Genomic DNA, 22602 nt, shown 5'->3' with positions numbered 1-22602 from the left:
TTTATAATTTTTTTTTTCAATGGATCGGCCAGAATAAAAACCAAAAGCTTTCGTACCGAACCTGGGAATGTGGTGGAAGCTTTCAGATTTCGTAAAATATGTTTTTTAAAAACAAACATTATTTATTATATTTAAGTTTTGTTCTGACATTTCTTGGTAGAACTCATTTTATAGAATAAAATACTAATTATGTAACTAAGAATTATTTTAATTTAAATTCCTTTTGTCAGAAAATTTATATAAAATCATGGTTGCTGCCTTGTTGTGTATGTAACATAAAATTTTGACTAGCCTCACACCAGTCTGATGGTGTTGGTTGCGACGAAACCCGGTTGCTGCTGAAATAAAATTCATGTGGAAAAAATTACATAGCTGTTACATTATTCCACACATTATTTGATCGGGATTTTCCGGGATGTTTTGGGCGAGACAATAATAAAGGAGAACACAGACATTAAGGTGTTTATATCGAATTTAATCAAATAAATCAACAGCTTATAAAGCTGACTTCCTTGGCACAGCTCGTCTTAAATTAAAACATTTAAGTGTTTATTTACAATAACATTTAAGTACTATAATATATACAATAAATTATTTATCGACATATCACTATAAGGTGTACAAATAAATATTGCTGACTATAATTCTTCTGCTAGTCTATAATGTTCTTCCTAATTCTACTAAAGCTTTTTCTGAGAACGAAATACTAAAACTGAAAATAACTGAAATAATCAAAACATCACAAAACATACAGAGATTATTATTCTGAGATTTACACATTAAGGGACCATAGTTTTACTATACAAACTGTGGATTCGACATCAAATAAGTAAATGAATAAATCTTAAAAGAAGGGCTTTAAAACATTGTCAATTTTTATTCTAAAAAATGTTTATGTCCAATTGCAAAGGTTCTCAATCTTTTTTGTCCTACATACCTCTTTTGATAAAATTTCTTTTCGACGAGAGAAAAAGGAAATTTCGAAAATTTTCCTTGTCGGAGATGGAGAGGAATCAAAATATAACCCTTTATTTATATATCTCCTGGAGTCTTGACTACCCTTAGACTTCTCCACCGTCTACTGTAGGGGTGATACCACCACTCGACCTCCCAGAACTTCTAAGAAGTACTAAAAGCTCTAGTAGACAAAAAGAGGACTAAGAAAAAGGCAGTATATTTGTATTCCTCTCTGGCATCTTTAAAGGGACATGCTGAAAATTTTACTACTCATGTCGATTAAAAATTTTGGCGAGAAGGCACCGACCAAAAAAACTTGGGAACCTGTGGTCTTGTTTATACAAAGCTATTTAAAACTTTTCTTTTATCAATTAATAGCAATTTCATTTACTTTTTTGTTGATTCTCTGTGGTTTAAGCAACATGGATAATGATTAAACAACTATCACTGCATATTCATATCCAATTGAATTTGATTTTTACTGTGATTTTTACCAATTCAATGAGAAATATTTTTTGTCATTTTACGTACATATTGATGACTTAGAATGCAATACTGCCAAGACCTCAGAATTTCTTAAAGAAGTATAAATTTTACACTCCAAGCTCTAAGTAGTAAATTGAATTTACTTTAACTGACATGATAATACGGATTACTACATATGTCATTCTGAAAAAAATTATAAACACAGGCGTATTGCAGTGGGTTAATATCAAATACTTATACATAATCATCACAACTTACATTTTAAGTAACAATCAGAAACGTCAGTTTTAAACACATACTTTTTTAAAATTGATAATTAGTTATACTGCAAATATACGTAGATAGTTTTTTAGACACAATATAAAATATAAATGATTGAATATCAAAACGGATCTAGTCAAAATGTTAACATTTTTATTGATTTTAATTCGGAGATTATATTAATATTGACTTACAAGTAACCACTTTTTACGCAGAAAGCATATTTTCACAATATTTTGAGCATGTTGAAATATTTGTTTATTGAATGTTTTTTTATTGATATCTTAAATTTAATTGAGAATTTTATTGAAATGGTTTTTACAGGTCTCAGGATCTGTAGTTAGCTGGTTTCAAGTGTAAAATTCACCATTCTACCTATGGTAGAAAACCATATTACTAAAATTTTGAGAAATTTAACATACATACATATATAATACTGTATATGAAATTCACAGTCAAAATTTCTTGTAAAATATTCTCACTTGTCAGTAACCAGTTTGATTTTACTTTTTTTCCACATGTCATAAATTTGTAGAAATAACTTCTAAGCTGAGAAAACCCAGATTTGTGAACAAGTATTTGGACATACTCAAAATGTTGTCAATTTGATTTTCTTTACTGGTTTTGAGTTTTTTTATAAAAAAAAATATATAGGCTCATCCGTGTAGAAATTAGCCTTTAAATTAGGCCATTTCTGATATTAAATTATTATCCAATTATTAATGCAAATAATAAAACGCTTTGTTACATGTTTTTCCATGAAAATCGAAGAATACTTAAAAACGAATACCTTTTTTTACGAAAAATACTCGAATATTATGATAAAAATTATGTGAACATTTTCAAAACATAAATGATGGAGTTGTAGCGTTTTATATTGTATATTCAAAAAATTACTGAAAACAATACACAGATAATTGTTAAAATATTTATAATCATACTGAAACATTTAAAATCCAGATTGCTTAAAATATTCGAAAAAAGGGACAAGTTACTCTGACAGTGGTCCGTTACTCTACGATCTACCCTACATTTTCATTTATTTAAAATTGTAATGAATACTATAAATAAGTATATTAACCAATGGTTGTGAAAATAATTATATACCTAATGAGGATTGGTTTAGCTTTAAAATATCACACCCCAAAGTCAAAATTTGTCTAATACCTACTCATATGAGTAGTGTGAGTTTTTTAAAGCACTATCTACGTAATGATGTGATTCAATTGCATAGTACAATATTGGAATGGTCTGATTTTAAACACATTCAATAAATTCTACCTATGAATTGAAATGATGGTTGAGATTATATAAGCCCTACTTATATTTTTACTCAAAAACTACAAATTGAAAAATTAACCTATAAAATTTGTCGAATTCAATTCTGATTAGGTATTTTTTAAATTAGTTCACGTTTCTTCATCTTCATACCAAAACAGTCTTATATAAACGATATAATTTAAACTTTTTACATAAAAAAACTATCTTTGAGATAATAAATTAAATAATTAATATAATTTCTACACGAATAAATAGTTCCTACGCACAATTAATTAATTTTTCCTACATTAATTATGGAGTTGTTTTATTTTGACTAAGTTGTGTAATTTTGCTGCTTTTGATACCTTGTGAGAAATGGCGTTTATGTACAAATTGGGTTTAAAATAATTTCTGGATACAAATTGAACTATGGTGTTTAAAAATAAGTAATTAACAAATACGATCTAGAACAATGTTTTGTCTTGAGGAACTGAGATAATGTGAAAAGTAAAGTCGTATAAGGAACTGATATTTAAGGGTAATGTTAACATAAATTGGTGTTACTTACCCTTGTAAATCTGTAATACGTAAGGAACTGGGACTACCTGATATTTACAGACAATAGTTACTGATTTAGTGTAAATTAACATACAGAAGCGTATCTTCGTTCGTGTTCAAGCTACACGTGACAAAAAACGGCGCTTTTGCCGACACAATAAATTATAGAAAGTCATTCGAGTATAGGGCGGTTTCCTAACTAGTATTTACATCGGGTCTAGAGGCCCCCCCAGCGGAGGGGGCTCATATGATCCGCAGGGGCGCGGGCTGGAAACGAAAAAAGGGGGCGCGCAGCGAGGCGGCCGCCAGCAGGCCGGCGCGGTACTGCAGCTCCAGCGGCGAGCAGGGCGGCAGCGGCTCCCAGCAGCCGCCCATCTGCCAGCACGGCGCGGCGCACGGCGCGGGCGGCGCCGGGCTGCGCGCGCGGGGCTCGCGGGGCTCGCGGGGCGCTCGGGGCTCGTCCGGCGTGATGAGGCTCTCGATGGTGAAGGCGCGCTTGGGCCGCTCGGGGGGCAGCTCCGTGCGCGGCGGCGGCGGCGACGGCGGCAGCTCCGCGCCCGCCCCGCCGCCGGCCAGGAAGAAGCGGTTCAAGTTGGCCAGCGCCGCTAGCTCCTCGTTCAACACGTCCTTGTCCGTCTTGTGCAGCTTGAAGCGCTTCCTCCTCCTCAGCAGGGAGCCGTTCTCGAACATGTCGAAGGCCTGCGGGTGCAGCGCCCAGTAGGCGCCCTTGCCCGGCCTGTCGGGCCGCCGGGGCACCTTGATGAAGCAGTCGTTGAAGGAGAGGTTGTGCCTGAGCGAGTTCTGCCAGCGCTGCGTGTTGCGCCGGTAGTAGGGGAAGCGGTCCGTGATGAAGCGGTAGATGTCCGCCAGAGGCAGCATCTTGTCCGGGGAGCTCCAGATGGCCATAGCCGTGAGGGAGATGTACGAGTACGGCGGCTTCTGCTCCCCGTACGACTCGCGAGGAGGACGCGGCATCCTGCTCCTTCACGCGGCCACGCGGAGAAATCCTCCACGCAGTTTTAATTAAATCGATAAAATGTTCCTAACGAGACGTAATACGAGTTCTGAAGCTACGAACAGCATCGGCACAGTTACATATACAGTATTCGTTAGCTTTTCGCGTAGACTAATACTGCCACTAAAATACTCACGACACCACCAAAAAAGTTTTAAAATGTTCCAAAGTCTTTTATTTTGATGTTGATTGGTAAATTCCGATTGCGCAAGATGATCAAAGCACTCGGCACAGGATTCGGAGAAACTTCGTCAACAGTCGTCCGCGGAGACTACCTGACCGTACAAAGGACCTGCGAGAACTGAGAGGCGCTCGGGCTGCTGCGGCACACCACCCCTGCCTCCCGCGCTGTCAGCGGGCCCCTCCCCGCGACTCTTCTTCTACCAATGGAAGACCGGGCTTCCTGGCTGCGCGGTTCCTGATTGGCCGGAGGGACAGGGCGTGGCTAACCGTTGGATGGAGGGGATAACGAGGGCCACAATCATGATGCATGATACCATGTTGAAATAATAATTTTCCGTTGAGCGAAGGCAGGAGAGAGACTTGCCAATTGTGTTGTTTGATGTGGATTACTTTATGGTACACATTATCCTATGCATACTAAGTATATCATACATCGGTATGTATGATATACATATATCAAATAATAATATTACTCAATAATCCTAAAAATTCTGGTAGGTACATATTACTAGTGTACCTTTCACTAGCTAGTTCGAGTACTGGTATGCAACTCCGAGTGCCCGAGCAATTTCTTATTTTCCCTTTTCCCTCCATTTCCTTTCCCATGCATTGTCCGTGAACTTCTTCATATACCTAAGTACATCATCTAAATCACATCGAAAAAATCACCCCTGCATTCATGAATCAAGAGCGCAGCACTGATCATCCCGTCTTTATAACGACCATCGATCCGACGCGGTGCCCTGTGCACCATTTGGAATAGGAGTTAGAAGATGAAGAAAAATAATATTACTTTAAATATATTTTCTTCCGCCTCCGTAGTGATGATGGTTAGCACGTTTGGCTACCGTGCTAGATGCCCTGGGTTCGATTCCCATGAGGGGTTGAAATAAATATTACTGATTATATTATTATTATTAGTGGTACCTGAAGCGCAGGATTAATCAATTACCACCATCCATGTATCATAAGTAATGAACAAGATAACAATGCGTCGGTACGATGCAATGCCCTATGCACCTTTGAGTACGGGGATAAAGGTGAAAATAACTATAGAGATTATCGCACTAGGCTTACTTTACACGAGGTCATGAGTTCGATTCCTCATGAGAGTCGAAATAAATACGAATAAACATGCTAGTCCGATTTCTGCCAAATTAATTCAAGAAATATTTATTTTTAATTGGTCTGTGATGTATTTTATATTATATATCTACTTTCCCTACCCTTACTATCCTTCCTACAGACAAGCCTCAAATAATTTTCGTAGTATTTCTTAATAAATAATAATAAAACCCTTATCCGCACCCCAATGGTGCATAGGGCACTGCGTCATATAAACGCAGTGTTATGTTGATTGTTTACACATGAAGGAAAGGTGATCAGCCCTCCGCTTCAGGTACCAGTCCTGGGTAATATTGAATAAATATTACAGTGAAAAAATCACTTAAATTTATTTTACCCCCCTTGGGAATCGAACCCAGGACCTCCGGAACGGTAGCCGAGCGTGCTGACCATTACACTACGGAGGCGGACAGTATTTCTTACATAAATTAAAACATTTATACGTGTTTATTAAATTATTTTGGATATCTACCTGATAATTATCACATTATTTCATAAAAATTATAATTTTTGATAATTTACATCACGCCATTTTTGTCAAATACAGAGCGCTATACTACCTATTACCACCACGCCGTTTCTCTGCAGGGGTAGGCAGAGAGGATGGAACGCCACTCTTATGTCCTGACATACAATTCTAGCTTCCTTCATATCCATACATTTCCTCCGATTACGTAGAGTTTTGACACCACCAGATTTTAGATTCTGATTGATCTGGTCTTTTTCGGCTGTTCCCGTTCTGTTCCCCCGTTCACATTCGTAAAATACTCTTTGTTATTCATTCTCTCGCTATCCATTCGCTCCACAAGTCCATACCAAACTGTAATCTGTAATTTATTGACACTGTATATTTAATTTTTTGCCCGCCTCCATGGTGTAATGGTCAGCGCGTTTAGCTACCTAACTGCTGGAGGTCCCGGGTTCGATTCCCAGGGGGAGGTGAAAATAAATATTAGTGATTTTACACTGTAATATTTATTTAATATTACCCTGGACTGGTTCCTGAAGCGCAAGAGTGACCTTGCCTTCATGAAAGTAATGATTAAGATAACACTTCGTCAATTCGATGCAGTGCCCTATGCACCATTGGGTGCGGATAAAGGTTATAAGTAAGCATACTTAATAAAAGGTACTGTAGAATATGAATAAATTTGCGATTAAATTAAGGGGGAAAAAATATAAATTACTATCCTTACAAGTGCATTTTTCATTTTACCCTAAATTTCAGTAGATATAATAAAATGATTATTTTTTTTAAATAAATAAATTGTAATATTTCTTATTATATTTTTAGGTTCTCTGCACTCCTTGCATTTTAGAGAAAATCATCCCTGAAATTTCTATAATTCCTGTCGATTAAAAAAATCCATAAATGTGCAAATTGGATATGTAAAAAATAAAAATAAAATAATAATGAGAAATATACTATTTATTAAAATTTATTGTGACACGCATTTCGATTTATTTGACAGCATGATCTAACATTGTATTTTGATAATGATAATGATAATGAATAAATTTGATGAAAATAGAAAAAGTTTTTATTTCAGTAAAATTTTTGAGACTTAATATTGAATTGGCTTATTATTTTGAGAATAATATTGAGCGTCAATACCAGATAGATTCCAATTAGATTTTGTTTCATGATGGAATATCTTAAATAATTCTTATTATGATATATTCCACTAGCCAAAAATTAAAACAAAAAAAAATCAGTCATTGCAACCGAAAAATGTAAATGGCCAAATTTTCATATTTTTCTTCATATACATTGAGATGTCAAAAACAGATGTCGCCTTTTAAGTTGAATGCTTCAACACGTAAAGAGAATTTTTTTAAATTTCAATTATGTGGTTGTCAATTACGGGTGGAATGGTAAATGTTACACAGTGAATAATGTAATCAGTTATACCAGCCAATGCCATTTACCATTCCACCCGTGATTGACATCCACATAACTGAAATAAAAAAATCTCTTTACGTGTTGAAGCATTCAACATAAAAGGTGGCATATCGCTCACTCCTTTCAAGAACGTCATAAATCAAAAATCGTCAATTTTCAGTTGTGCATGTTTTCGGAATGCCCAGAAAATGTACTATATCCCAGCAAAATCGGTATATTTTTAACCTAATATTTACCCGCTATAGGGCAAAAAGTGTTGTTTTTGAATTTTGAAGGAAAGGTATGGTTTAATTTTTTTTTAATAAACTAAATATTTTTCAAATGGAGAAAAAACCTTCAAGTTTTATCTAAAAATATCTGTTGCACAGTAAAAAGTTCAATAAGTGGCTTGATATTTATTTTTAATACATTGTAATATATTTTTAAACTTTAAAAACGTTCTCCTGAAAAATCAAGTTTTTTTATTTATGACGTTCTTGAAAGGAATGAGCGATATGTTTTTGACATCTCAACATTTATGAAGAAAAATATGAAAATTTGACCATTTTCATTTTTCGGTTTTGATCTTAGTCTTTTTTTTAGTTTTTTGGTATTTTTGGTGACCTCCATATTCCAATTATTGTATACTTATGGTATGCAGTCACAAACTGCTAAAAAATCATAAAAATATGTTGTAACAATTATTTTTTTTAAAATAGATTGAGTATCCGTTCTTTATCTACAGTTTTTCGATTAACTATTTTTTTTTAAATAACACGACATGGAAAATGACACAATGACGTTTGATATTAGGCTATACGTTTACTAGAGCCCATAGTTTTCCTTTATTAAAAGGAAATAACAATTTAATATTTAAAAGACTTTAACATTATAACAATTATTTCATATATAAACTGCATTTTATATAATAAAATAATAACTATCTATAAAGTGTTTTCCACTTTAATTTTATATTACTAGTGACCGGATTTCCTCGTTACCAATATAATTAGTGCGTTTGTCCACTACACGGAATTACACGGAATTTCACCATCCGGCACGTCAGTTAGCGTTTTAAAACGATGATTGGCTTGGATTGGCTTTCTTCGGAGCTCTTGATCGGTGCGTGAACACGTTGCGCATAAATTCGATCACGCTTAATTGTCGTAGTCGCTTTCATTTTTCAAAACCGGACTGCCGGACGGTAAAATTCCGGGTAGTGGAAAAGCGCCCTTAGACTGGTGGTGTCAGTAACGGCGAAACCCGGTCATTGGTCAAATAAAATAAAAGTGGTAAAAGCTTTACATAGCATAGCACTTGCAGTTTTATTATACAATCACAATGTTATGCGGATTGCCTGCGATGAAAATGACAGGCGTTAATGTCAAAAGACTTGATTCTAGATAGTAGTCTAAGCATTCAATTCATTGCGTTTTGTGCAGTCAAATAAACTTTGCGTTAATCAATTTACCACCAAATTTATTATTCATTTAAGATACGTAAATATTCGATAATAATAATGAAAACGCACATTGTAATATTTGATTGATAATTAACACATAAATAAAATATAATACAAATACTATGATACCAATAATAAAATACAAATAAACAAGTAAAATGGGTTCGCCTCCGTAGTGTAATGGTCAGCACGCTCGGCTATCGTACTGGAGGTCCCGGGTTCGATTTTCAGGGAGGTCAAAGAAATATAAGTGATTTTCCCACTGTAATATTTATTCAATACTACTCTGGACTGGTACCTGAAGCGGAGGGCTGATCACCTTTCCTTCATATGTTAATGATCAAGATAACACTGCGTTAATATGATGCAGTGCCCTATGCACCATCGGGTGCAGATGAGGTTTGTATGCAAAAAAAAATGATGAATTCTGCATATAATTTATGCATGTAGCGCAATATACTAGAAAACTAAGTATAAATTTGATCATATGACGAAATGTGTTTTACCGTAATGTATAAACTTAATCTATAAATCTTTTGACACTTATTGTTGAAATTAAAAAAAGTCTTATTGTGTTCAGGTTCAATCTTATTGTGTTGTGTTCAAGTAAGGAGTCGGAATAATAGGGGGGTATGTATGAGGAGATGCATGAATGGGGAAGAGGCGAAGATTGTTTACAAAGACAGAGTGGTATAGAGTTCTATTCTCTCTGCCTTTTCAAGGGGAAGAGCGGGGTGAAAAGTTTTTTTTTTTTACTGAGTATAATTTATTTTTTATTTATTTATTTTTATATACATTTATTTTTATATACATTAAAATTTTTACTTACATTAATAAAAAAAATAGATACGTAATAAAGCTAACACATGCATACATATACATACACAAATACACACACACAGGCACTCACACACACTTGTGGGCAAGTATGTTATTTTTTACGGAAGTTAACGATTTCACTACGTAGTGTAGATAATTTTAACATTATATCTTGACTTTTATTTATTTTACTATGATTTTTTTAACCTGTTAGCTAAAGTTAATGTAACCGATTTATTTTTTAAATCAATATTTCCATTTTTTTTAACCAAAAGGAAGTAATGTCAACTTCACTAAATAAGAGGTTAACTTTTCCGAGGTCTGGAATTTTAATAAAAAGGTAACCCGTATACTACGCAGTGTTTATAATTTTATTATTATTATAATTTATATTTGAAGCACTAACTTTGTGATTTTCATATTTATAATTAAAATTTAACTTTGTTTTAAGATCACTATAAAATAGTGATTTTAAAACAATGTTACTTTTTAATTATTATTAATATTATTTCAAATATTTAAATGTGTCATTCTGACAATATGAATCGACAGCTCGGCTGTCCAAACTCAAAACACAGTAAGCAGATTCTTCTTAGTCCAAAAATGCAAAAAAAACGTACTGCAAAAATGTCCCTTACTGTATTTTAAGTTTGGACAGCCGAGCTGGCTAAAAATAGCAAAGAAATTGTAAAATACAAATCTAGATATAATGTAAAAGTTGTGTTTACCAATGTAAAATGCCTAGGGCATCGATTCCATATGGAAGTTAACGTTTTTACAACGTAGTGTAGTTTGCTTCAACTTGTCGACTTATTAAAATAAATATCGGACAATGTTCTTTTCGGTATCATAAACTTTCTGACTATAACATTCAAAGTCACATTAAAAGTATATATATATGCCACGTAGTTAAAGCGTTAACTTAAGTAGGAATATTTGATAGATTTATATTATCCACTGACACTTCGTGATGGAATTGCATTTTAATACATTATTAGATTAAAACTAATATTTTTAGCTTTTCCACTTTTCCCTCCACTAGGAATATTTGCCTCACAAAGGTACTTTCGCCGATGCGGAAGTATCTTTGAGCATTATCGATAAAATTAAGAAAGGTGTGATGTGAATCGAATGAGTTAACAAAAATCAGAAAACATAATGAGGGGAATGTGGTCGGTAATATAATCGAAGCTGAGTAAAACTGAGGAAAACATGGCACGGTCAATTGTTTCAAATATTTGAATTTGGTCAGGTTAGGAGTCGGAATAATCTTCGGATATATGTGAGGAGATGCATGAATGTGGAATTGTGTGGCAAAAATGATAGTAACTATCTCTGCCTACTCCTGCGGAAAGCGGCGTGATGGTTAGTTTTTCAGTTAGTTGTTTTTTGAGGTAATCTCTACATAATATGAAATGTCAATGGAATAAGTTAGGTTTCAAATTTAAATATATGATTTTATGCAGACTACATTTGACCTGATGATGTAATGATTATTTGAAAGCCGGTAATCATAAAGTAGTGTTTTTAAGTGATAAGGAGAGCGATATATTACCATATCACAAGGTTAACAATGCTTTTAATATACCGCTCACTCCTTTCAAGAACGCCATAAATAAAAAAACTTGATTTTTCAAGAGAACGTTTTTAAAGTTTAAAAATATAATACAATGTATTAAAAATAAATATCAAGCCACTTATTGAACTTTTTACTGTGCAACAGATCTTTTTAGGTAAAACCTGAAGGTTTTTACTACATTTGAAAAATATTTTATATATTTAAAAAAAATATTAAACAATACCTTTTCTTCAAAATGCAAAAACAACACTTTCTGCCCTGTAGCGGGTAAATATTATGTTAAAAATATGCCTCTTTTGCTGGGATATAGTAAATTTTCTGGGTATTCCAAAAACATGCACAACTGAAAATTTACGATTTTTGATTTATGACGTTCTTGAAAGGAGTGAGCGATACAAGAAACATCAAATGTTCAATATTCAATCTTTAAATTAATCTTCTTTAAGAGTCTTATCGGGATCACTTGAAACGTTAATCTAATCCTGGTCATCTTTGTCCCTCTCTCTCTCTCCTAGTATCGCAGGAGCATCCTCTCACAGCCCGCACAGCGGTTTGTTGTCCTTATGGCACCAGGGCAGGATGTTGACGTTACAGAAAGTGCCGGAAGGACACCGGATGAGCTTGGTCATGGGCGAACCGGAACAAGGAAGGACGGCGTTCCTGCTGACGCACATGACCTGCAAACTGTTGCACTCTGCGCATGATACTCCAGCAGTCGTTTCCAACGGAAATACGACCAGCATCTGTGAAAGAAAAAAATAAAAATAGAGAAAATTCACATCAATCTTCATTGGAACATATCGTAGTCGTACAGGAGAAAGTGACCAACTTACAAAATGTAAAATGTTCAGGAGGTCCATTTAAGTCACTTTTGCTTGGCAAGAAAATAAACATCAATACAGTTAGTAATTTTTAAACATTCAATATATTGTATTAAACTTCCAAGTTTAAAATCTTTTGGGATTTTTTTCAGGGCAATATTAAACTAGTAAGATATCAAACAGTCATTGATCACGTTTTTGTGAAAAATGCACTTGGTCACTTTCTCCTGTATGATTACGATATTAGTAGTGTACAATTTTTATTGTTGTTTTTATTGGTGACGATATTATCGACACCGTAAAGAAAAAACAGTCTGTGGCTATTTTATAAGGAAAGAGAAATACGAAATACAGTAGTGTGTAAAATGCAAGGTAAAGTCGAGTGTAAACGAAGCTTAAGGCCGATGTTCGTTAAGTCGCAACTTAATTTTCTCTAAATCTAGGTAACATTTTACGTAAATGATTTTTTTTATTTAAACACCATTTTTGCAGTGAAGAAATATTTTTTTCTTCGAAAAAATTATGTAGTTTTGAAAAGAAAAGAGTTAATAAAAGGTAAGGAATTAAAAATATTTTTTAAATAAACTTATTCTAAAAAACAAAATAATATCCAATATACAGTGTTAGGACACTCTAGCCCTAAGCGGCTCTGCGCATTCTGATTTGAACGCTTGAAATCTGGGCCTTAAGAAGAGAACATACATTCTTAAAAATAAATTTGAGTTTAAAGAAAATTTAGTTGCGATTTATCGTACGTTGGGCTGTAAGTGATTCAAGAATAATGTTTCAAAATTGGTTCATATATATATATATAGAGCTTCCAAGAATTTGAGTAGTGTGGTTGTCAATAATGGGTAGAATTGGTGAATGTTACACGTGTGTAAAGTGATCACTTAAACCAGCCTATGACGGTCGTCAGCCCCGTAAATGCCCAGACTTACCATATTCTCCATCTTCTTCATCTTTGATGAGATATAAAAAAACGTAAGTCTCTATTTAGAGCGTCTCTAGCAACGATTATCATGATGACTCTCAACCTTCAGCATAGAGTGATACAATAAAAAGAAGATGTACAATAACAAACAGATAAATTCATTAAAAAAAACTTTCTGTTAATTAAGTAATTACCTGATAACGACTAAATTATCAAGCTCATCAGGTCAACTTTCAACCATTTTCTCGTTGCTAAACTCATATAATGAAAAATATCCAGTATTGACCGATTGACCTTGATGTAACGTTTGAATATAACCTTTTATACATTTAAACCTCAGTAATTATTATTAAATAGTGTAATTGTTGCCAAAAAATCAATAATGAAAATAATACATAAAGTTTCGAGACAGATTCCCACAGAGGAAATATTCAACAACTTTCAACTTTTGGAAGTCATACAACTACACGCTAAAACAATCCTTACATATACCTTTACATTCAAGAATTACTCTCACATATTACAGGAAAACCCCTAGCAAACGTACATAGAACCACACGATCAACACAGAAACACATCAAACAAAACCTAATACACATCTCTTTTTGTCAAAATTACCTTGATTATTATGTGATAAACTTGTACAACCTGCTTCAATTATTCATAAAGTCATTAAATAGCCAAACTAAGTGAAAAATAGCTATATATAAATGGATGATAGAAGTAGGTAAATGCGTGTGTGAGTAAAATGGAATGCCACATAGCAATGCACGGCCAACCCCTAGGTAGACTAATCCCGGGTAGACCACCAAAGAAATGGACTAACAGCTGGGAATCGAGATCGCAGGAGGCTAATCCCTCTTAAAAACAGGCCACAAGGCCTACACCAATAAGATGAAGTCTTATATTGTACATAAAATAAATAAAAAGTATTTGGACACACTCAAAATGATGTGATTAATTAAATAATTTTAACATACTATACTAAACCATAACAACGGAATGTGGCACATGTCACCAAGTTCCATCTCAGACGTGACCAGAGCGACACGACACTGTGACGCACATGATCTGGACAGTTCTGGATACCGCGGGTGATGATTGTACTATCAACACGCGTACCTACTTTGCCCGTTTATTTATATTTCCGACATCAATAATTACAATATGTTGTTGAATTCATTTAAATCGTTTAAAATATATTAATCTTTGTTTGCACTTTGACCCCCATTGTCCTCACATGTTATTACTCTGTCCTTTCAAAAGAAGGCTTCCATTACAGTCATAAATCTGTTTTGTTTTCATAGTTCCAATAGTGTGGTTGTCAAACCACCAAATTTTACCATTAGATATTCTACCATGATTAACATCATGGGTAGAATAGTAAATATTGCACGTGGGTAAAGTAATCACCTCATGACAGCTCATAAGCCCTGTAAAATACCCAGACTTCCATGTTTTTCATCATCTATGTATAGACGTAAAAAAATAGCTTCTTAAATAAAATTTATTTTTGAATTTATTTTCCATTTGAATATTTTATATACTCGTAAGTGTAATATGTCGAATAAATATAATATTTTAAATAAAATATTTCGACACAAACGAATTATCTATCTTTTAAGATTTGTTGACAACACTGTGGGTGTGTCCAATTACTTGTTCACAAAATAATGTTTTCGGCGTTTACTAGTATGGAAAAGTAATCGGGGGTTCGAATTAATACATATAAAAGGGTATCTGTTAAATAAAAGCTTTCCTCTTTTCCACATCTTATGAGCTCATATGCACTGTGTCATGAGATTGATCAATATATCTAGGAGTTTCAAAACATTGAATAGTGTGGTTGTCAATCGTGGGTAGAATGGTGAATATTGCACGTGCGTTAAGTGATCACTCAACCTGCCTATAACAGGTCATACATAAGCTCTGTAAAAACCCAGATTTTTATATTCTTCTTCATCTATGTTGAGATGTCAAAATGTAGTATTAGATATTTTATAAGAAGAAATATATAGTTGATAAATTAAATTTAAATATTTTTTGTAACAAAAAAGAAACAAAAATAGTGTTTCTCTTGTTGTTGGTAATAATTAACTTTGTATATGTCATCCAGTGTCAGACCGTGTTTAATTTTTCCAGCACCTGATACGAGTATGTGATAACAAACATCTCCCAAGTGGGTCACCGATGATAAAAGTGATATACTCGGCTAATTTCGCGGTCACCATGTCGCACAGTGGGCCACTGCCGAAAACATTATTCGAAAGATAGGCCAGTGTTTACAAATCCCGTTAATATTTGACCTTGAACCGAAAAGTCCTCATAAAAAATTGCTTAAGACAATCTAGAGAAGTAAATCTTCTTAAAAAAATAAAGAATAAGAGAGATTGAGTGTTAGAGACCGATAGAGAGGGCGTCTCAAAAGAAATAATACAAAATTTTAAGGATAAAATGGTTTAAACAAAAGTTTTCATGAGCATATTACAAGAAATAAGGGTAAAATAAGACTGCCATTGTTGAAAAAGTCACAAAATTGTTTAATGTATAAGGGTTTAAAAATGTATAATGAGATGCCTGAATGTATGAAGAATGAAAAGAGTCTAAAGGAATTTCGAAATAAATGTTTTGTTTACTCTAAGGATATGTAAATATAAATATAGATGATGTAAATTAAGAGTAAATAATAGTATATATTATTTTTTGACATCTCATCAAAGATGAAGAAGAAAATGGAAGTCTGGGCATTAACGCGAGTCTGACGACCGTCATAGGCTGGTTTAAATGATCACTTTATCACCATTATTGACAACCACACTACTGAAATTCTTGGAAGTTCTACGTATATGAACCAATTTTGAAACATTATTCTTGAATCACTACACTAGAACTTCACTAGAGACATCTATTGGTGATACGTGACTCCTGTAATTGGAGATAATCCAGATTTTGTGAACAAGTATTCAGACATACTCAAAATGTTGTAAATAGTTTATATTAGTTGTAATATAAGCTTACTTAAGATATAAAAAATAAATTAAAAAATCCAAATGCTGGCTGCAAAGAGTAAGAGCAGGGAGACAGTTGATGATTGAGATCAAGGTTCGTAGTGTGTCCTATCTGAGGCATGTGCTGAGAGGAGACACATACGCGCTATTGCACCTAATGGAGGGTCAACGAGGTGTGGGCAGAAGGCAGATCTCCTGGCTCCGGAATATATGAGATTGAACCGGGATCAGGACCGTCGAGGCGCTGTTTAGAGCTGTCCAAAACAAGGACAATTACTCTGAAGTGATAGTCGACGTCAGGGGGACCTGACATAAGAATTATTTCAAATTTAAAAATAACCACAATAGAAGAAGAATTATTACAAATTTAAAAATGACCACAATGTTTATAGAACATTTTCGAGAATGTTTTTCGCAGATACTTTGTGGCATGTTTTATAAACTTTATAAAATAAAACAACTTTTGTTTTAACCACTATAGATAATAATTATTTCATTAATTGATTGCGCAGTCACTTTGTGGTAAAATCTATCCATTTTTAATTAATGTTTTACATAGTAAATACCACTATTTCTTGAAATCTACTGTGACACGTGTTTCGATGCATTCCGCATCATTTTCAATTACACATACTGTGTTTGAAAATGATGCGGAATGCATCGAAACACGTGTCACAGTAGATTTTAAGAAATAGTGGTATTTACTAAGTAAAACATCAATTAAAAATGGATAATAATTATACTAAGCAATTATACATTTTCATATGGTGTACGGAGTGCTTGGAAGTTTTTGGCATCGTAAGGAAAGGGTAAAAAACTATAACCTAACTATGAGTATTTCAATGTTTTAGAATTAGTACATAAACCCTGAGGATGACAAGGTTATTGTCAAAACTGGTTGGAAAAGTGGACCAATAAAAAGTGTTTAAAACAAAGTTGTTTTATTTTATAAAGTTTATAGAATATACTTAACGGGCTAGAAGCAAAGTATATTTTTCGATTATATTAGTACTTTTATCTGTTGTGTCTCATCATTTTAATAACAAGTTCACAGGTGAAAAAAATAAAACCGTTATCTGTCATAAATTATAACTTCATGAAAAAAATCGTTATAATTTATGTTATTAAGTACTTTCAAATTGCTTAAACCGTATCATTTTATTATCCAAGCAAATACACATTCATTTGTTAGTGTCCTTTCACATGTTAGTTCATATTTCATAAGTTTGGAGGTATCGCTGATTGTAGCGCCATGAGTAGCGAAATTTACTAGTCAATATATAACTTACTCCAATTAAACATTGATGAGATTCATTCAGAATTAGTTTACATTCTGTAAGTCTGTGATATTCTTTTTCATGTATGTTGAAATGTCCAAATGAAAAAATAACTCCTAAATGGAGAAACCCAGATTTGGACACACCAAAAGATGTTGTGAATATAACCTGGTCATCTTATTTTTTGACATCTCATCAAAGATGAAGAAGAATATGGAAGTCAGCGCATTTACTGGGCTGACGACCGTCATAGGCTGGTTTAAGTGATCACTTTACACACGTGTAACATTCACATTAACAATTCTACCCATTATTGTTTGTGATCATAATCCAGGATTCGGACCTCACATGGTAATATAAGAGTTTCTGCTTAATAAAAAGCTTCTTTACATCTCACCAATTGCATTAATTTGATGCATATGTTTACAAAAAGCGTCATTTTGAGTAAACTTTCAACTCGTTTCTCTCAAAACTACTGTTTTTAACTTGCGGCTATTTGCCTTTGCACATCAGTACGGTATATTATACATATCGCTCTCTCCTTTCAACAACGTCATATATCAAAAATCGTCAATTTTCAGTGGTGCATGTTTTCGGAATGCCCAGAAATTGTACTGTACTCCAGCAAAAGCGGCATATTTTTAACTTAATATTTACCCGCTACAGGGCAGAAAGTGTTGTTTTTGCATTTTGAAGAAAATGTATTGTTTAATTATTTTTAAAATAAAATAAATATTTTTCAAATGGAGAAAAAATCTTCTGGTTTTACCTTAAAAGATATGTTGCACAGTTATAATTTCAATATATTTTACTATATTCTTAAACTTTAAAAACGATCTCCTGAAAAATCAAGTTTGTTGATTTATGACGTTGTTGAAAGGTGTGAACGATATGTCATCCCAAGGCTGAATAATCCAGTGTCTACAATAATACATTTTTGATTTCTCTTGACTAAGGACAGACTGATGCATCAAAAGTATCAAAAATCAAAATATCGTTTTACTTACCGCCATAAAAAGGGTGAAAGCGAAAGATCTCATGATGATCGGCAAATCAACTCTTTCAGTCACCAAACTATTAACAACCAATTAGTTAGTGTTCTGATAAAAGTGATACTTAAACATGACAACACGTTTCCTAAAGTGTCTTGCTTCATCGAACTCTGAGCCAAGAACGCGTACACCAAGAATGGCAGCAACTTTTCAACTGTTTTCTGAACGTTGCATTTAATTACTACTTTATAGTAGAGAGATAAATGTTTATCAACACAGTTTTTTGTAACCAGACGGAGTCAATACTCAACTCTCTGATAATTCATTGACATTAGAAATTACGCGCTGTAGCTCTGCCAACAGGAAATTTACAACGACTCATTGAAAAACAAATTTAAAAATACAGGGTTTAAGTATCGTATATCTTCTTCTTGGTGTAGGCCTTGTAGCCTGTTTTTAAGGGGGATTAGCCTCCTGCGATGTCGATTCCCAGCTGTCAATCCATCTCTTTGGTGGTATGCCCGAGAGTTGTCTACCTTGAAGTTGGTCGTGCAGTGCAATGTGGGGGAGTCTGGATGGTTCCATTCTCCTCACCATTGCCTACTTCATTGCCTTCCCCATCTAAAGACATCTTCGATCTCGCATATTTCTCTTATCCTGGTGTTCCTCATTAAACTTAGTAGACTCTTTCCAGATATGCTCCATAGAGTCTTTATTTCTGACTATTTTTTGGAATTTGTAAATACAGTTACATCACCTCATTATTTCACCAAGTGTGCTGGTTACGCTTTCCCGAAAGGGTTGAGTATAAACTTGGTCTACTCACGTATAAATCAAAACATAATATGGCTCCAGAGTATCTGAATGACCTATGTTTTCTAGACGAACTGGTTGATAGACGTATCACATTTCGATCGCCTATAACAAATGCTATGGGCAAAGTGATCTTACCAGCTCGCATCAAATTTGGCGATCATGCCTTTGCTGTTGTGTTACCGATGGCGTTGAATGCTCTTCCACCAGTAGTTAGAAAGAATGAGAGTGAGATGATCTCTAAACAATAAACTAAAAACGCATTTATTTGCTAAATCATTTCCTCTATCTACCTTTGTAGGTCCGGCACTTGGTCGATGCTTTTATATGATACCATGCAATCCGTCTGAAAAGCGTCAGTAGACGTTATGCATTTGGCGCTTTTTGGTTTAAACGAGTCGTTTGAAAGTTTTCACTAGCAGAATTATATACAGATTCACTGAGACGTCTTCCTTCGAGCCACTATCTTTCTCATAAGCGGTAGCATCAAACAACTTAACAAGCGGTAATATTACATTTGTTGTAAATAAGTACATAAACCCTATAAGTTCATTATCAACTTAATTAATTTTCATTATAGTCCACGTTTTGATTCAACATTGACTAAGCAAGATTTTTTACTACCCGCTTTAGCCCCCGCCCATTTTTTTTTCAACCTACCCGGCCAATCTTGGCAGACATCCTTAGTGCATGTCAGTCAAAAAGGGCCGGGTGCATCCTTAGTGCATAACTTCGGCCTTTAGTGCATGTTGTTTTACAATCCTTAGTGCAGGTTGGTCCTCTAGTAAACTAAAAACGCATATTATTAAAATTATGTGTAGTTGTATCTGTGTGAATTGTGCTATGGTAGTGACGTGTAGCATTACACAGTCACACTACTCAAATTCTTGGAACCTCTAATTAAAATATATTGATAAATTTCGAAATCAACTGTTTGAATCAATTAGGATTTTACTGGAGATGAGATATGATGAGATGTGATAAGTTTTTTTTAATAATAAAAATCTGCTTAATAGCAGACAATCTTTCATCTGTATGTGATGTCCGAATCCTGGATTATATTCATATACTCGAGAAACGCTAGAAAATAAATTTTTCATTTTTATATTTAGCTTATAATCTGGTTTTGTCCATGGGGAGGAATATTTCATTCTAATTCATCATTTTCTTTTGGAAAATTCGCCCATGTAAAAACGCTGTTTTTGTAAGTTGGTATTGAATGACGCCACAGAATCGATGGACTTATTTTAATATTTGTGACATTGCTAAATTATTGGCGGCTCTATTTGTTGATGTCTATGGTCCACCCTCCCACCCCCCCCCCCTCGTTCATATTACAACACAAATGGTAGTGTAGTGGTAAACTAACAATCCACACTACTACTATTATGGCTCTATAAAGCAGAGGCATTTTGGGATACGACACATAACACACACGATGACGTGTGTGTTATGTGTCGTATCTTAAGTTGTGACGTTACAGAATGTTCCGTTCTCACAGGAGAGCACGTGGGGAGTCCCGACGCAGATCGCGTTCGCCGTCTTGGTGACGCATTGTACCCCAGAGCTGGCGCATTCCCAGCATCCCACACTATCCACGGGACTGGCGCTCATCAGGGCGAAGACCTACGAACAAACGGTTATCTTATTCACAACTTTTCTGGTGTGTCTTGTGACGCTTTATCACTGCAACTATCCATAGTTGGTTTGAATAAGGCTATCCACATTGCCACGCGCAATGTGTCCAATGAACTGAAGAATTCATCATGTACAGACACTGGCCAGAGTCAAGCCATCCGAATGCAACTCCTGACGAGTAAGTAGACTCGTTGGTGCGTCTAAATGTCTTATAACGGTTATAGGACAGTTAGTTAGGACAGTAAAGTATAACATATATCTTATCATAGACTGATTAAGTGATCGTATCATCAATTTTGGAAGTCATAAATATATATATATATTTTTTTTTGGAATCTGAGCCCACCATCCACCCGCAGCAGTTATAGAGTCCTGAGGGACTCTCTGTCAGCTGCACATAGAGGAAAATCTTCAAAATATTTCTGAAGAAATAAATATTGCTCTATTCAATTAATGAGGGGGGAGGAGGATGATCATAAATATATTATCAATCTCATGACGTTCCACGTTTGAGTAAGCTCAACTTGTGAACAACGGCCATCTATGATCGGATTTAGAAAGCTTTTATTTAGCGGAGACTCTTTTGTTTAGATACATGCAAGATCCTACCCGGATTATTTTACATGCTAAGAAACACCTGAAAACATGATTTAAAATTTTTATGCATTTTTTAATTTTATCAGTTTATTTTATGGGAGTGTCCAAATCCTTGTTCACAAATCTGGGTTTCCTGGCGTTGAATGCAGATTGATGTATGGACACTGCCACAGGTAAATTTCATGTGTAAATGTACAATATGTCATAGGTGATGATGCCAGTACTGAGAAATATTGATTTTTGTTAAAAATTAAATGATCATATTCTTATATTATTTTTTTGACATCTCATCGAAGATGAAGAAGTAAATGGAAGTCTGGGCATTTACGCGAATCTGACGACCGTCATAGGCTGGTTTAAATGATCACTTTACACACGTGTAACATTCACCAATTCTACCCATTATTAACAACAACACTACTCAAATTCTTGGATGTTCTATAAGTATATCGCTCACTCCTTTCAAGAACGTCATAAATCAAAAATCGTCAATTTTCAGTTGTGCATGTTTTCGGAATGCCCAGAAAATGTACTATATCCCAGCAAAAGAGGCATATTTTTAACTTAATATTTACCCGCTACAGGGCAGAAAGTGTTGTTTTTGCATTTTGAAGAAAAGGTATTGTTTAATTATTTTTTTAAATATACTAAATATTTTTCAAATGGAGAAAAAACCTTCAGGTTTTACCTAAAAAGATCTTTTGCACAGTATAAAGTTCGATAAGTGGCTTGATATTTATTTTTAATACATTGTATTATATTTTTAAACTTTAAAAACGTTCTCCTGAAAAATCAAGTTTTTTGATATATGATGTTCTTGAAAGGAGTGAGCGATATATGAACCAATTTTGAAACATTATTCCTGAATCACTAGAACTTGACTAGAGAGTCTATTGGTAAATAGACTAATAATATGATAAATAACTCCTGTAATT

At 34.2% G+C, this 22602-nt stretch overlaps 1 protein-coding gene and 2 long non-coding RNA genes across 3 annotated transcripts in view; all 3 read right to left on the bottom strand.

Moving 5' to 3' along the window:
• Positions 1-468: 468 nt before the first annotated feature.
• LOC148309848 (fork head domain-containing protein FD4-like) lies at positions 469-4810 on the bottom strand. The gene has a single exon (XM_088259443.1). The coding sequence runs from the start codon at positions 4495-4497 to the stop codon at positions 3766-3768; it is 732 nt and encodes a 243-aa protein (XP_088115569.1). The 5' UTR covers positions 4498-4810; the 3' UTR covers positions 469-3765.
• Positions 4811-9951: 5141 nt separating this feature from the next.
• LOC148309847 (uncharacterized) lies at positions 9952-18871 on the bottom strand. The gene is made up of 2 exons (XR_015837478.1): positions 18635-18871; positions 9952-12330 (listed from the first exon to the last, which is right to left on the bottom strand). It is a non-coding gene; the product is annotated as an uncharacterized LOC148309847 (long non-coding RNA).
• The window catches only part of LOC148309846 (uncharacterized), a 31660-nt gene continuing 21878 nt past the window's right edge, over positions 12821-22602 (bottom strand). The window contains exon 3 of the long non-coding RNA XR_015837480.1: positions 12821-12993. This is a non-coding gene — a long non-coding RNA (uncharacterized LOC148309846). The remainder of the gene's footprint in view (positions 12994-22602) is intronic.

The sequence above is a fragment of the Brachycentrus maculatus genome, unplaced genomic scaffold (genome assembly GCF_059751285.1).
Source record: "Brachycentrus maculatus isolate JH-2025_06_01 unplaced genomic scaffold, ASM5975128v1 h1tg000117l, whole genome shotgun sequence".
In the NCBI taxonomy this organism is placed as follows: Eukaryota; Metazoa; Arthropoda; class Insecta; order Trichoptera; family Brachycentridae; genus Brachycentrus; species Brachycentrus maculatus.
This window is presented reverse-complemented; position numbering and strand designations above follow the sequence as displayed.